The sequence below is a fragment of the Vulpes vulpes genome, chromosome 11 (genome assembly GCF_048418805.1).
Source record: "Vulpes vulpes isolate BD-2025 chromosome 11, VulVul3, whole genome shotgun sequence".
In the NCBI taxonomy this organism is placed as follows: Eukaryota; Metazoa; Chordata; class Mammalia; order Carnivora; family Canidae; genus Vulpes; species Vulpes vulpes.
In genome coordinates this window covers 16657224-16671946 of record NC_132790.1, presented here as the reverse complement: position 1 = coordinate 16671946, position 14723 = coordinate 16657224, and the positions used below count along the sequence as shown (strand labels likewise).

The window sequence follows — 14723 nt, the reverse complement described above, 5'->3', positions numbered from 1 at the left end:
TTAAAAAAAAAAAGGCTCAGAAAGGCTCATTTGTTATAAATGGTTTCCTGGCAAGGAAAATCATGTATCTTAAAGCTGAGTTTCTTTAAGACTTTCTTTAAGACTATCTGTTCTATGATGGGATTGAGAAATTAACTTACAGTGGCTGAAGTAGGAAACATGTCCTCCTTTTTTTCAACTATTGGTTCTAGGTGAGGATTTGGCCTAAGGAAGCCTTTTCTTACCCAGAGATACGATATACCTAGTAAGAAAAAGTGTTTGACTAGAATCCTAACCAATATAGTCAGGTCATATTCCAGTTTAGAGTCCTTTGGCAGGTGGAACAGAAATCCCAAGGATGTGTCTGCTCCCAGGTGATGGGAGAATGTCTGGAGCTTAGAGATCATAATTCACACAATGAGTACAGGGAGGTCCTAGCTTCCTGGCTGGAAGGAATGTGGTTAAGAACTGGCACCCTCAGAAATCTGCAAAGTCAGAGACAAGGCATAAAAATAGGAAGAGCAAAGTATCACCTACTGAGAACTGTAAAAAGGAAAAACTAAGAAAAGATCACTCTTCCAGTATCTTTTGTAGCAGTGTTTTGTATCAGTAATTCCACAAGTTCTGATACATTCAAAGCCCCCTAGAAAAACTTCTTCCTAATTAGAGGTTTATTTAGTTAGTACCAATAGTACTTTAGCCCTGACTATAATTCTAAGACTTTTATCTCTTCCACAAGAAGGGCGATAGGGCATTTCCTTCTGAAACAGGTGTCAAGAGAATTGCTTTCTATTTAAAGCCTTTATTAAACACAAAGGTAAGACTTGGCACAGAAAACAAGTCAACTGTATGTGTCTGAATTTCTAGGATCACTTAATATTGACAGATAATCTGTTGGTACTCAGTTGGCCAAAGGGTTCAGGAAGTGAGGGATTAAATAAAATGATTCAGGGGCTTACTCAGTTGAAGATTACCCTCTCAGACCCTCTGATCCTCCTCATCCTCGAACTTCTGACCCCATTACCACAGAGAGTGGCCACATCATTTGTAGAAAACTTTTAAATAGTAGAGGAATGGTTAATACCTGAAAAGATGCTGATGTAATCTGCAATCCTTCTTGCATATTCTGCTGAAGCTGGTTCTGCATTGTAATCTTTTTCTCCTTGGTGATAGAGGCAATAGGAAAACTCCGCACAACTGTCTGCTCACCAACTACAGGAAAGCAGGACACAGACTCAGCAACAGTACTTTACAGCTTTATTTATAGAGTTTTTGCTTCTCATTTTATCAGCCTCTGCTAAAGAAATGTATCTGGAGAGGACAATGCCCAGGAATGCAGTGAGAGAAAATGCCTGGTTCTAGAATCATAATCACTGATTCATGTGATTCATTCACAATCATGACAATTCACTCCTGAGATACAATCCTTTCTAGGAGTGAATGAACAGTCTGCCTGCTTTCATTCTTTCTATTTCCCCAACCTGCTCTGTGCCACATAAGATCACCTGGTTTAAGGCAATCTTTAAAATACTTAATCTTGGGGATCCCTGGGTGGCTCAGTGGTTTAGTGCCTGCCTTTGAGCTCAGGGCGTGATCCTGGGGCCCCAGGATCGAGTTCCACATCAAGCTCCCTGCATGGAGCCTGCTTCTCCCTCTGCCTGTGTCTCTGCCTCTCTCTCTCTGTGTCTCTCATGAATAGATAAATAAAATCTTTAATAAAAAAATAAGATTCTTAATCTTAAGGGCATCCATGATATTTAATGTAAATATAAAGCAAAAGAGAAAAGATTTTAAAAATGTGTTTCCATACATGGTAAAAGGTGCTGTACACCATGTATTTGTGCCTTCAGAAGACACAGGACTAAACTTAGGCTGAAGAGTTTTAGGAATTTAAATATTAAAGCAAGGAAGGGAAAATACAAATAATTATCAACTACTAGAGGTTGTGAAGATGCAAGTTTAGAAAATAAGTAGCACACATAAAGCCTCTCTTTGACAGTTCAAAGTTCTCCCTGGGAGAGGAGAGTCACGTGCAGAATATAACGTAATTAGCTCCTAGGTTTGAGGGAACAGGGCTTTAAATATTTAAGAAAGGGAGAAGATTTCTGCATGCTAGATGGCTAGAGAATGATTCCTGGAAGATGTGAGAAATGGTTAAGTGAGCTTTGAAGAGAGCATAGGTAAAGAGGGGGGAATTTCAGGAAGTGGTACAAGTAAAAGAACAGGAGCAGCAATGGGCTAGGTGCCTTGGCTGGTAAGCCAGAGGGGTGAGAACCTGAACTAGATTTATCTGAGTTCATACATATATCCACATACCATCAGCAGAATTTCTCATTCTCTGGATCTGTCAATTCCTAACCTGGAGAATTCTGTTTATCCTCTTATGTTGAGGATATCCAGAGGCTAAACAAAATTAGGATGTATAGAGAATTTAAGTCCTAGTATTTATTAAACAACCTATACTTATATAACACATGTAAATTTATCAGATTTCTTTGTGTTTTTAAAAGAGATTTTTAATTTAAAATTTTAAAGGATTTTATTTATTTGAGAGAGAGAGAAGAGAGAGCACAAACAGGGAGAGCAGCAGAATGAGAAGTAGACTCTCCGCTGAGCAGGCAGTCCAATGTAGGGCTTGATTCCACAACCTGGGATCATGACCTGAGCTGAAGGCAGACACTTAACCGACTGAGCTACCCAGGTGCCCCAAAGGAGATATTTTAAATTAGATATTTAAAAAGAAATAAAATAAAAGAAGCAAATAAGAAGGCTTTTTCTGATAAAAAGAAATTCCCTAACATACAAAATTAACCCAAAAATTGACAGGAAAAACCAAGAACAATATAAGCCTTCACATTAAGTATGGTTTTGATTTTTTTTTGGGAAATAAATTAGAACAACATAAGTGACAAAGTATCTCATATATTTATATCCTCAGAATGTATGTTGTGGCCATTGAATCACTTACAAAAGAAATTGTAAGTACTGGATATTTAGTTTCTTTTAAAATTACATTTGCCTTCAAATACAAATATAATTTATGTATAAGGATATGACAGGAGAGGGCTAAAAAACTTTGCTCCATTTTAACTCTTTTTCAAATGAATACAACTATTCCTTTAGATTCATTTTGTTTATTGAATTTTATGAGCTTTTTGTTATTATATGGTAAGTACTCTTTTATGAACAAGACAATAAGCCATCTTGATTCTATCTAACCAAGGAATCACACAACTGTGAGATTTTAAAGATACTGCATTTTATACATCTGAAGTCCACTAACAAAATATGGTATATAGTTTATCTCATCAAATGTAAATGAACTGCAGACGAGGAAGGAACTTTAGTGATCATTTAGCCCAATGGTTTTCAATCCTTCCTATGGATCATAATCACTTCTGGGGCTTAAAAATGCAGATACCTGGGTCTTTCCCATATCTAGAATCCTATTCTAGGTATTAATTCAACTGTGTGAGGGTTGGGCCCAGGTTGGTATTTTTTTTTAAAGCTTTCCAGATAATTCGAATATGCAGTCAAGGTTGAGAACCACTGAATTATTGCCAATCAAGCCCAATTCCTGGGGCACTGGGATGGCTTAATTGGTTGAGCATCTGACTTCAGCTCAGATCATGATCTCAGGGTTCTGGGATCAAGCCCCACATTGGGCTCTCTGTTCAGCTGGGAGCCTGCTTCTCTCTCCCCCTCTGCCTACAACTCTCCCTGCTTGTGCTCTTTCTCTGTCAAAGAAGTAAATAAAATCTTAAAAAAAAAAATCCCAATTCCTTAACTTTATGAAAGGGGAAACTGAAACCCAGCAAGAGGTCAGGGATTTTACTTAGGTTATCAAGATTGGTCAGTAGAAATCTATATCTGAGCTCCTTATTTGGAGCCCAAAAGTTTTAGCCCAAATCTTCTATGCTTTTCCCAACAACCAGGATAGTTTAGATAGAGATTACAGTAATTTTAAAAAGATAATTTGGATTTGAGAGGGCATGCTATTTATTTCTAATATGGAAGACTGCACAGAGTAGTAGAAAATAGAAATAGAAGTTGAGGGTGGTTAGGGAATGGAACTTGTCTGCCAAGAGGGAAATGGGGTTAGCTGAAATATGATGAGAGGAAGTGAGGTTAGTTAGTACTGTACAACCCTGCAATGGTTTGCATATCCTTCCACAAAAGGGATCATGTGTCTGGAAGACCGGAGCCTTACATTTAAATGTAGGACTTAGAAAGGTGGAACAAATCAGCAGGAGACATTGTTAGTAGCTATATACTATGAGTATCTCTAAATCACAATATACTGCCTCATAAAATTATGTGAACCCTTGACTTATTGTTTAGAATATATCCTTGATTCCTTAAATAAGACTCTATAATCCAAATTATCATTAGCTTTGAAAGACAAAGGATTCTAAAAAATACCTGGTGATAAAAGGCTTACTTTGAATCTGAAATGATCTACAAGTTACTGCACACAAATAGAATCAAAGCCTCAAGTAGCACATGGATATCCATATTCTGGTGGCATAATATGATCATACCTAGCTGATCATGGGGAGTCCCCCTGAATAGAATTCTATATGTGGTGAGGAACAAGGCTCCTTCTGCTGGCAGGAGCTGAGGGCCTCCAAGAAGGCCTCCAGTAGCTTCTTCTCTTCCATCAGGGTCTAGCAGGACTCGAAGACCTTCACAGATGATTTCTTCTCCTGGCAGTAGAGAAGGTCTAAGAATCTTGGGCTGACAACAGAGAAAGTATTTTAAACACAAATCTTGGGTATCCAACACTTAGACCAAAGTTATCTTTTCAGTTGCAGATCTAAAAAACCTGAGTCAGACTGCTTAGGTAGCCAAAATGAGAAAACAGATCTGGGAAGAGGCAGAAATGATGTTTTTACATCCAAATGTAAAAAGATTTTTTGCTTATTAACAGCAAAATCATTAGAAATTACTAAGATGTTTAAAATATCTTCAATGGAACATTTTGCAACCATGAAAAAAAGATCTAGATCTATACCTATTAACATAGAAAGATATCAAGAATACATTGTTAAGTGAAAGAAGCAAGCTGTAAACCAGGATGTATATTATAATTCCTTCTTTTTGGAAAAAAGAAAGTTGTGAGAATATGGACCAAACTATTAAAGGTGGTACTATCATGGTTAAGGGTAGAGATGAGGTGGAGTTGGAAAGACCATAGAGGACTCTCACTTTGTATAATGTGTATTTCTTTAATGGTTTGATTTTATATAAAGAACACTGTTGGGCAGCCTGGGTGGCTCAGCGGTTTAGCGCCACCTTCAGCCCAGGGCGTGATCCTGGAGACCGGGGATCGAGTCCCATGTCGGGCTCCCTGCATGGAGCCTGCTTCTCCCTCTGCCTGTGTCTCTGCCTCTCTCTCTCTCTCTCTCTCTCTCTCTGTGTTTCTCATGAATGAATAAATAAATAAAACTTAAAAAAAAAAAAAGAACACTGTTACTTCTGTTAACTTAAAAAACAAATCCTTAGAAAAATAGATGTATCTTTAAAAGGATCTGTCCTTCCTGGCCTTTACTGAAGATTAACACAATGAATAGCCAAATAATGAACATTTACACACCTTGGGAAATATATAACCACATGACACACTCCTCTGAAGATATCCGTGCCAGAAAAAAAAATTTCTCCTGAAGATCTGATATGTTTATTTTTTACTAAGTAATAAAAACTATATAAATCAGCACTATTCTTTTTGTTGGCTCAAGGAGGCTCAGAGCTAAATGTAAAGCCAAAGTTATAATGATCATCCTGTTTCAGATTTCTCATATAAATATCTTTTCTATCCATCTGGCTTCTGATTTTTCCTTTGAATTTATTTTTAATAGTTTTGTGATATAGGTAAGAGGGACCTGACACAAGTCCATAGACTGGTGCCAGACTAGCTGCAAAATAATCATATGGGAGGCTTGTACTTGAAAGTATGGATTCCCAAGCCAAGTCTCAGGGAACTCCAATTCAGGAGGCTGAGGTGGGGTTCAGAATTCTCAAATTTTAATAGATTTCCCAGATGCTTGTGATGTATGTCTATAACGTAAACAGATTCAGGAACCTGGTATTTTTATAGTAATTGACTTAAGTCCTTTTTTTCTGGAAGTAGGCAGGGCATAAAATCTTGGCTTGGGTTTAGAAGTTAGAATGTTCATAATTTATGCCCTGCCTATAAAAACAGACTCAACAAGAGGCCATTATTGCTCCTTTGTTGAATCTACTATTCTCCTTCAGTATCTGTTTTATGAGGATCTACGTGATAAACTCCTCTGAAAGTTAAATGTATCATTAAAACTGAAGTCTAAAAACAAAACAAAACAAAACAAAAAAACCCTGAAGTCTCTGTAAATGATTTGCAGAAGGTACTTTCTGGGGGCCCAACAGTCTATTGTTGCTGTTTTTAAGTAAGAGATGCTATACCCTGAAAACATGTAGTCTGAAATAATTACCTTTTGTATAGGTGGGAGTCTTCTACTCTCTCGATGTACTGCTTCTAGGGTCTCAATATGCATAGCTACAATTCCTAGGATAAGTCAGGTATTCAAAATAAAAGAGCCAACATGTAGCATATCACTCAGTGCTCATCCCATCAAGTGCCCCCCTCAGTGCCCATCACCAGTCACCCCAACCCCCCACCCACCTCCCTTTCCACTATTCCTTGTTCGTTTCCCAGAGTTAGGAGTCTCTCATGTTCTGTCTCTCTCACTGATATTTTCACTCAGTTTAAAGTGGCAAATTTTATGTTACATGTATTTTATCATAACTTAGAAATATTAAAAAATTAATCAGAACATAAATAAATAGCATGGCTAAGCTACATGGAAGACAAGTATTATTGGTGTTATGTTGAAAAAAATAGATCCCTAAAACAGTTCTTACTCATTTATCTCCAATATTCTTGTTCTCCAATATCTGCAAATTGATTACCTGGTATCATGCAATGAAGGCTCTTGATATGATCCTGAGTAACTCCACTTTCTGTGCAAACCTTGTCAATAAATCGGGTAATGAATCGCACAACAGAATTGGCAATGTCATTATTTTCTGAATCTTCAAACCCACTTTCTGTGTCATAGCTCTCAGCTACACTTCCTGCAATACTGAGAAAATCAAGGAAAGGAATCATGATCAGTACGCAAAGAACAAATGTCTACTCCATCACAGTCAATTGTGATAAAAATTTAAATTTGCTCATATTTTGATTTTCTACTTGCCTATATTTGAAAGCTACTATCGGGCATTGTCCTTTGGACCCAGATTTGTTTTTGTAAGAAATACCTCTGTCATTCTCCTAAAAAGGAACTCAGGAACCACTCAGGAAACTAAAGCAAAAATAGACTCTTTCATTTATTATCTGATACTTGAACCTTCTAAGAAAAACCTGTTCTCTCAAGTTAATTACCACATAGAGCCAGACAAAGTAATACAGCTATCTTTGGCCTTTGACAACAGGGAGACATGTTCTCTGGTGGGCAAAGTAAAAGAACTTTTCCCTGAAAATAGCATATTTCTCCAAACGAAAGAATCAAACTGCCCTGTGAACCCTTCTCTTGCCAATATTTGTCTCTTTTGGGTGAACCACAATACTTTTAGTCACTCTGAAGCCATCAATCTTCTGTAGGTGATAAAAATCATGCAATAGAAGGGAATGAATTTGAAACAGGATGTGAAAGTGCAATCCCTGTCCTTGCTGCTTTTCAATTCCCACTGTTCAACAAATACTCCTGCCTCCTCTGCCTTCTTTTAGACTGTTAATCATGGAAAAGACTCATTTGTCTGTTCTAACTTAGTTCTCTTTCCTCCAAATCCAACCACATTAGCTGAATCAGTTCTAAGGTAGAGCTAAACAGTGACTATGGCCTCATATCATTCTAAAGCATTAAAGAACTTGAGTGCGTTAGCCACTCACTAGACTTTCTTTTTTTCTTTTCTTTTTTACTTACTAGACTTTCAATGAGCACGGTCATCTATAGTTTGAAGTGATGAAGGCTTAGGCTGTATTGTTCACATAAAATAACTCCCTGAAGGAAGAAATAAGAGACCAGTGCAGCTGACTGCATGGTGTAAAAGGCTGACTTCAAAACAACAAAAAGTTGTCTAGTGTGGAAGACTAGAAGCTCTCAGGTGTTCTTGACAAAAATGAAGTAACTGGGATAGGGAGATTGAGAGGTTGGGGTCAGAGATGTGGGCTTCTGGATGAGTTTCTAAGACAGTATGAGGAGCATGGAAGAGGAATTGAGAATGACAGCAAAGAGAAGCTGTCTGAAAGAGCCTGAGAGGGATTTATAAAATTTAGAAGAACTACCAGCATGTTAGAGCATCACTGAAGACCTAAAATGTTAGAATGTCATTACTGTTGGGTAAGCAGTTCATTTATACATTCATTTAATCATGTTCAACCAAATATTTATTGGGCATGTACTACATGCAAAGGGCTGGGGGTTCAGCAATGAATGAGGTTTATAATAAGCAAATATATGAAGATAAATCAGGTTGTAGAAGGTAGCATGAAAGAAAAAAATGCAAGGTAGGAGAAAGAGTGATGGATCTACTACTTAAGACAGGGAAGTCAGGAAACCTCTCCAGGTAGATGACATTTGGGCAGAGTTTTATGAAGTGAGGGAATGGTTCATGTGACTATTTCGGAGAGAGTATTCCAGATTGTGGGAACAAGTACAAAGACCCTGAGGCAGTATTATGCTCAGAGTGTCTGAGGATTAGCATTAGCAGGGAGACCAGTTTTCTCAACAGAAGAATGACAGGAAATAAGGTCAGAGCAGAAGTCATCAGGAGCCAAATCCTGTTAGGCCTCATAGCTATCGGTTTATTCTCAGTAGTATCAGAACAAGGTACCACTGGTTGGGAGCAAGGCATAGTTGAGGACATGATTATAGACAAATGTAATGAGTAAGTTGAAAAAAAGGAGGGCTGAGAAACAATAACTTTGGTAAGAAGTTCATTAGTTATTTTCCAGAGTGCTTTCTGTAAATTGCTATGGCAGAAAGTAACTGAAGGGCTTATTCAGTAGTGGGTGAGACATTTGAAAAATTAGGTCATGAAAGAAATGAGACTGTGGGAGATGGTTATGAATAGTTAGATGGGGATCCCTGGGTGGCGCAGCGGTTTGGTGCCTGCCTTTGGCCCAGGGAGGGATCCTGGAGACTCGGGATCGAGTCCCACGTCGGGCTCCCGGTGCATGGAGCCTGCTTCTCCCTCTGCCTGTGTCTCTGTCTCTCTCTCTGTGTGTGACTATCATAAATAAATAAAAAATTAAAAAAAAAAAGAATAGTCAGATGAAGTGAATGTCTTTTAACATAGGAGAGTTGGAAAAAAAAAGGAGTTAAGCAAGTCTGAAGGTAAGGAAAATGCTTAAATTTTTGAAATATGTACAGCAGTATTTGCCTAAAATACTTTCTTTTGTTTGCTAAGCCAAGAACAGGAGTGTCTCTGTATGTGCACATTTTGGTACCTGTTTGTGACAATGCTGTTGCTTCCACTCTCCCAGTCACCTGGTGCTGATGTTCTTAGGAGCTTGTTTTTACTTGTATCCAATGGAACTAGCAGGTTGACCATGAGGTTTGCAAAATGAATGGCCTGACTGAAGACAGTGCTTTCCTCACGTTGCACCAGCTCCTGTTGCGTTGATTTGCTCAGAGAAGGCCAAAGGCGTAGTTGTTCAGCTGCCAGGTCCATTGCAGTCTTCTCCTGATACTGGTCATCTGGAAGCTTATCCTAAAAAAATGAAGCAGAACAATGCAAATCTATGACACAAGCTTCAAAAAACATGGAATGTTTCAATTATCCATCTATTAAATACCTGTCACCAAAAAAAGAAAATATATAAATAAAACATAACAACAATAACAAGACAAAATCAAGTCTTTTTTTCCCTGCTACCTCCAGCCAGCCTTGAGTAGAACAATGTGATAAATCCAAGAAAGCAGTACCAAAGCACAGATGGATACACTTTTCACTGCTAACATTTCATTGCATTTATTTATCTCTATAGCTCCATCCTTTCAAACTGCCAGTTATAAAAAAAGGGTTGACGTGAAATACCTATAAATAAATGAATGTCCAGTAGCATATACTAATATTCTGGTATGTTTCTTCTCTTCTGCTCTTTGGGAGGAGACAGAATGACCAAAGTTAGAAAAAACAGAGCTAGATTTTCTTGTAAATGTGGGAGTCAAATATTATCAGGACATAGGTACTGATAATACACACTGTTACATAACAATGGGATTTCATTTTATCTTATTTTTTTGGGCGCCTGGGTAGCTCAGTGGTTGAGCATCTGTCTTTGGCTCAGGTTGTGATCCTGGGGTCCTGGGATTGAGTCCCACATCAGGCCTCCATAGGGAGCCTGCTTCTTCCTCTATGTCTCTGCCCCTCTCTATCTCTCATGAATAAATAAGTAAATTTTTATTTCATGTTTTTAATTTTGATTTCAGTGTAGTCAGTATACAGTGTTATATTAGTTCCAGGTATACAATATAGTGATTCAACAATTCCATGCATTACTCAGTATGCATCATGATAATTGTACATTTTTTTAAAGACTTTATTTATTTATTTATTCATGAGAGACACAGAGAGAGAGACAGAGAGAGGCAGAGACACAGGCAGAGGGAGAAGCAGGTTCCATGCAGGGAGCCCGATGTGGGACTCGATCCTGAGACTCCAGGATCACGCCCTGGGCCAAAGGCAGGTGCTCAACCGCTGAGCCATCCAGGGATCCCCTGATAACTGTACTTTTAATCCTCATTACCTATTTTACTTATTCCCCTACTCACCTCCCCTCTGGTAAGCACTATGTTGTTCTTTATAATTAAGAGCACATTTCTCAGGGATTTTTTTTTTTTCCTTATGCTTGTTTGTTTCTTAAATTCCACCAGGGCTGCCCGATTTCATTATTTTTTTTTATGGCTGAGTAATATTCCAGTGTGTGCTTTTGTGTGTGTGTGTGTGTGTGTGTGTGTGTGTGTATGCCCCACCCCTTCAATCAATGGATACTTGGGCTGCAGTCATAATTTGGCTATTGTAAATAATGCTGCTATAAACATAGGGTGCATGTATCCCCTTGACTTAGTCTTTTTGTATTCTTTGGGTAAATACCCACTAGTGTGACTGCTAGGTCCTAGGATAGTTCTGCTTTCAACTTTTTGAGGAACCTCCATACTGTCTTCCATAGTGGCTGCACCAGTTTGCATTCTCACCAACAGTGCACAGGGTTCCCTTTTCTCCATATCCTTGCCAATACGTGTTGTTTCTTGTGTTGTTGATTTAGGCATTCTGACAGGTTTGAGGTGATATCTCACTGTAGTCCTGATTTACATTTCCCTGATGGTAAGTGATGATGAACATCTTTTCATGTGTCTCTTGGCATCTGTAGGTCTTCTTTGGAGAAATGTCTGTTCTATATCCTGCTCATTTACTAATGGGACTATTTGTTTTTTGAGTGTTGAGTTTTATAAGTTTGTTATATATTTTGGATAGTAACCCTTTATCAGATCTGTCATTTGCAAATATCTTCTCCCATTCAGTACGTTGTCTTTTAGTTTTGTTGATTATTTCCTTTGTGGTGTGTAAGCTTTTTATTTTGATGAAGTCCTGATAGTTTAACTTTGCTTTTGTCTACCTTGCCTCAGGGAACGTTTCTTGAAAGAAGTTGCTATGGCTGATGTCAAAAAAATTACTACCTGTGCTTTCTTCTAGGATTTTTGTAGTTTCAGGTCTCACATTTAGGTCTTTATCCCATTTGGAGTTTACTTTGTGTATGGTGAAAGACAGTGGTCCAGTTTCATTCTTTTGGATGTTGCTGTCCAGTTTCCCCAATGCCATTCATTGAAGGTTACTTTTTTCCCATTGGATATTCTTTCTTCTTTTGTTGAAGATTCATATATAGTTGTGGGTGCATTTTTGGATTTTCTATTCTGTCTACTGATCTAAGTGTCTATTTTTGTGCCAGTATCATATGTTTTGATTACTATAGTTTTTGTAATATTACTTGAAATCTGGAATTGCGACACCTCTAGCTTTGCTTTGCTTTTTCAAAATTGGTTTGGCTGTTCAGGGTCTTCTGTGGTTTCATATACATTATAGGATTGTTTATTCTGGTTCTGTGAAAAATGCTATTGGTATTTTGACAGGAATTACATTTAATGTGTAGATTGCTTTGGGTAGTATAGACATTTTAATAATATTTGTTCTTCCAATCCATGAGCATACAATGTTTTCTCATTTCTTTTTGTTTTTAAGATTTATTTATTTATTTGAGAGAGAGAGAGAGAGAGAGAGAGAGAGGCAGAGACACAGGCAGAGGGAGAAGCAGGCTCCATGCCAGGAGCTTGCCACGGGACTTGATCCCGGGACTCCAGGATCACGCCCTGGGCCAAAGGCAGGCACTAAACCGCTGAGCCACCCAGGGATCCCCTGTTTTCTCATTTCTTTTCATTATCTTCAAGTTCTTTCATCAGTGTTTTATAGTTTTCAGAGTACAGCTTAGGTTTATTCCTAGGTATCTTATTATTTTTGGTGCAACTATAAACGGGATTGTTTTCTTAATTTTTTCTTTCTGTTGCTTCATTATCAGTGTGTAGGAATATGACCGATTTCTGAACGATGATTTTTTTTTTAGCCTGTGACTTTACTGAATTTGTGTATCAGTTCTAGCAGTTTTTTGATGGAGTCTTTTGGGTTTTCTATATAGAGTATCATGTTATCTGCAAATAGTTTTACTTCCTTATCAGTTTGGATGCCTTTTCTTTTTGTTGTCTGATTACTGTGGCTAGGACTTCCAGTACTATGTTAAGTAAAAGTGTTGAGAATGGACATCCTGTCTTGTTCTTGACCTTACAGGAAAAGCTCTCAGTTTTTTTCACCATTGAATATGATGCTTGCCATTGTTTTTCATATATGGCCTTTATAATGTTGAGGTATGTTCCCTCTAAACCTGGGGCTTTTATCATGAATGGACGTTGTTGTACTTTGTCCAAATGCTTTTTTTCCATCTATTGAAATAATCTATGGTTTCTTAACCTTTTGGTTAGTGATGTGATACATCATGATAATTGATTTGCAAATACTGAATTACCCTTACAACTCAGGAATAAACTTTACTTGATCCTGGTAAATGACTTTTTTAGTGTATTGTTGGATTTGGTTTGCTACATTTTTGTTGAGGATTTCTGCATCTACATTCATGAGACATACTGGCCTCTAGTTCTCTTTTTTAGTGACATATTTATTTGGTTTTGGTATCAGGGCAATGCTGGCCTCATAGAATGAACTTGGAAGTGATATTCCTTTTCTGTTTTTGAGAATAGTTTGAGAAGAATAGATTTTATTTTATTTATTTTTTATTTTTAAAGATTTTATTTATTTATTCATGAGAGAGACAGAGAGAGAGGCAGAGACATAGGCAGAGGGAGGAGCAGGCTCCATGCAGAGAGCCCGATGTGGGACTTGATCCCAGGATTCCAGGATCACTCTTTGGGCCAAAGGCTTAACGCTTAACCGCTGAGCCACCCAGGATTCCCGAAAAGAATAGATTTTACCTCTTCTTTAAATGTTTGACAGAATTTTCCTGTGAAGACATCTGGTCCTGACTTTTATTTGTTTGCTGATTACTGATTTAATTTTATTGCTGGTAATAAGTCTGTTCAAATTTTCTATTTCTTCCTGTTTCAGTTTCAGTGAGTAATATGTTTCTAAGAATTTATCCATTTCTTCTAGGTTGTCCAATTTTTTGGCAGAGTTTTTCATAACAATCTCTTATAACTGTTTGTAATTCTGTGTTGTTATTTCTCCTGTCTCATTTGTAATTTTATCTATCTGGGTTCTATTTCTTTTTTTCTTGATAAGTTTGGCTGGAAGTTTATTGATTTTACTGATTTTTTTTTTCAGAGAAGCAGCTCCTGGTTTCATTGATCTGCTCTATTGTTTTTTTAGTTTCTATATTATTTATGTCTGCTCTAATCTTTATTGTTCCCTTCCTTCTGTTGGTTTTAGGTTTTGTTTGTTGTTCTCTTTTAAGCTTCTTTAGGTGTAAGGTTAGGTTTTTATTTGAGATTTTTCTTGCTTCTTGAAGTAGGCCTGTATTGCTGTAAACTTCCCTCTTAGAACTGCTTTTGCTGTGTCTCAAAAATTTTGAACTATTGTGTTTTCATTTTCATTTGTTTCCATGTACTTTTTAATTTGTTTTATTTCCTGGTTGACCCATTCATTGTTTAGTAGCATGTTATTTTACTTCCGTGTATTTGTGGTCTTTCTAGATTTTTTAATTTGACTTCTAGTTTCATAGTGCTGTGGTCAGAAAAGATGGATACTATGATTTCCTTGTTTTTGAATTTGAGGCTTGTTTTGTGGCCTAATATGTGATCTATTCTGGAGAATGTTTCATGTACACTTGAAAAGAATATGTAGTCTGCTGTTTTAAAATGAAATGTTCTGAATATGTGTTAAATCCATTTGGTTCAGTGTATCATTCAAAGCCATTGTTTCCTTGTTAATTTTCTGTTTGGGTGACTTGTCCATTGATGTAAGTGGGGTGTTAAAGTCCTCTACTATTATTGAATTATTATCAATTAGTTCCTTCATGTTTGTTATGAACTATTTTATGTATTTGGGTGCTCCCATGTTGGGTGCATAAATATCTTCTTTGTGGATTTTCCCCTTTATATAGTGTCCTTCTTTGGCTCTTGTTATAGTTTTTGTTT

At 37.3% G+C, this 14723-nt stretch overlaps 1 protein-coding gene across 3 annotated transcripts in view; it reads right to left on the bottom strand.

The window, feature by feature from the left end:
- The window catches only part of SBF2 (SET binding factor 2), a 466812-nt gene that overhangs the window by 62379 nt on the left and 389710 nt on the right, over window positions 1–14723 (bottom strand). For all 3 annotated transcript variants that reach the window (XM_072725665.1, XM_072725663.1, XM_072725664.1), the window contains exons 19-23: window positions 9473–9735; window positions 6931–7103; window positions 6453–6526; window positions 4521–4716; window positions 1064–1191 (exon numbers count right to left, since the gene is read on the bottom strand). In XM_072725665.1, the coding sequence (XP_072581766.1) occupies window positions 1064–1191; window positions 4521–4716; window positions 6453–6526; window positions 6931–7103; window positions 9473–9735 (834 nt within the window). The remainder of the gene's footprint in view (window positions 1–1063; window positions 1192–4520; window positions 4717–6452; window positions 6527–6930; window positions 7104–9472; window positions 9736–14723) is intronic.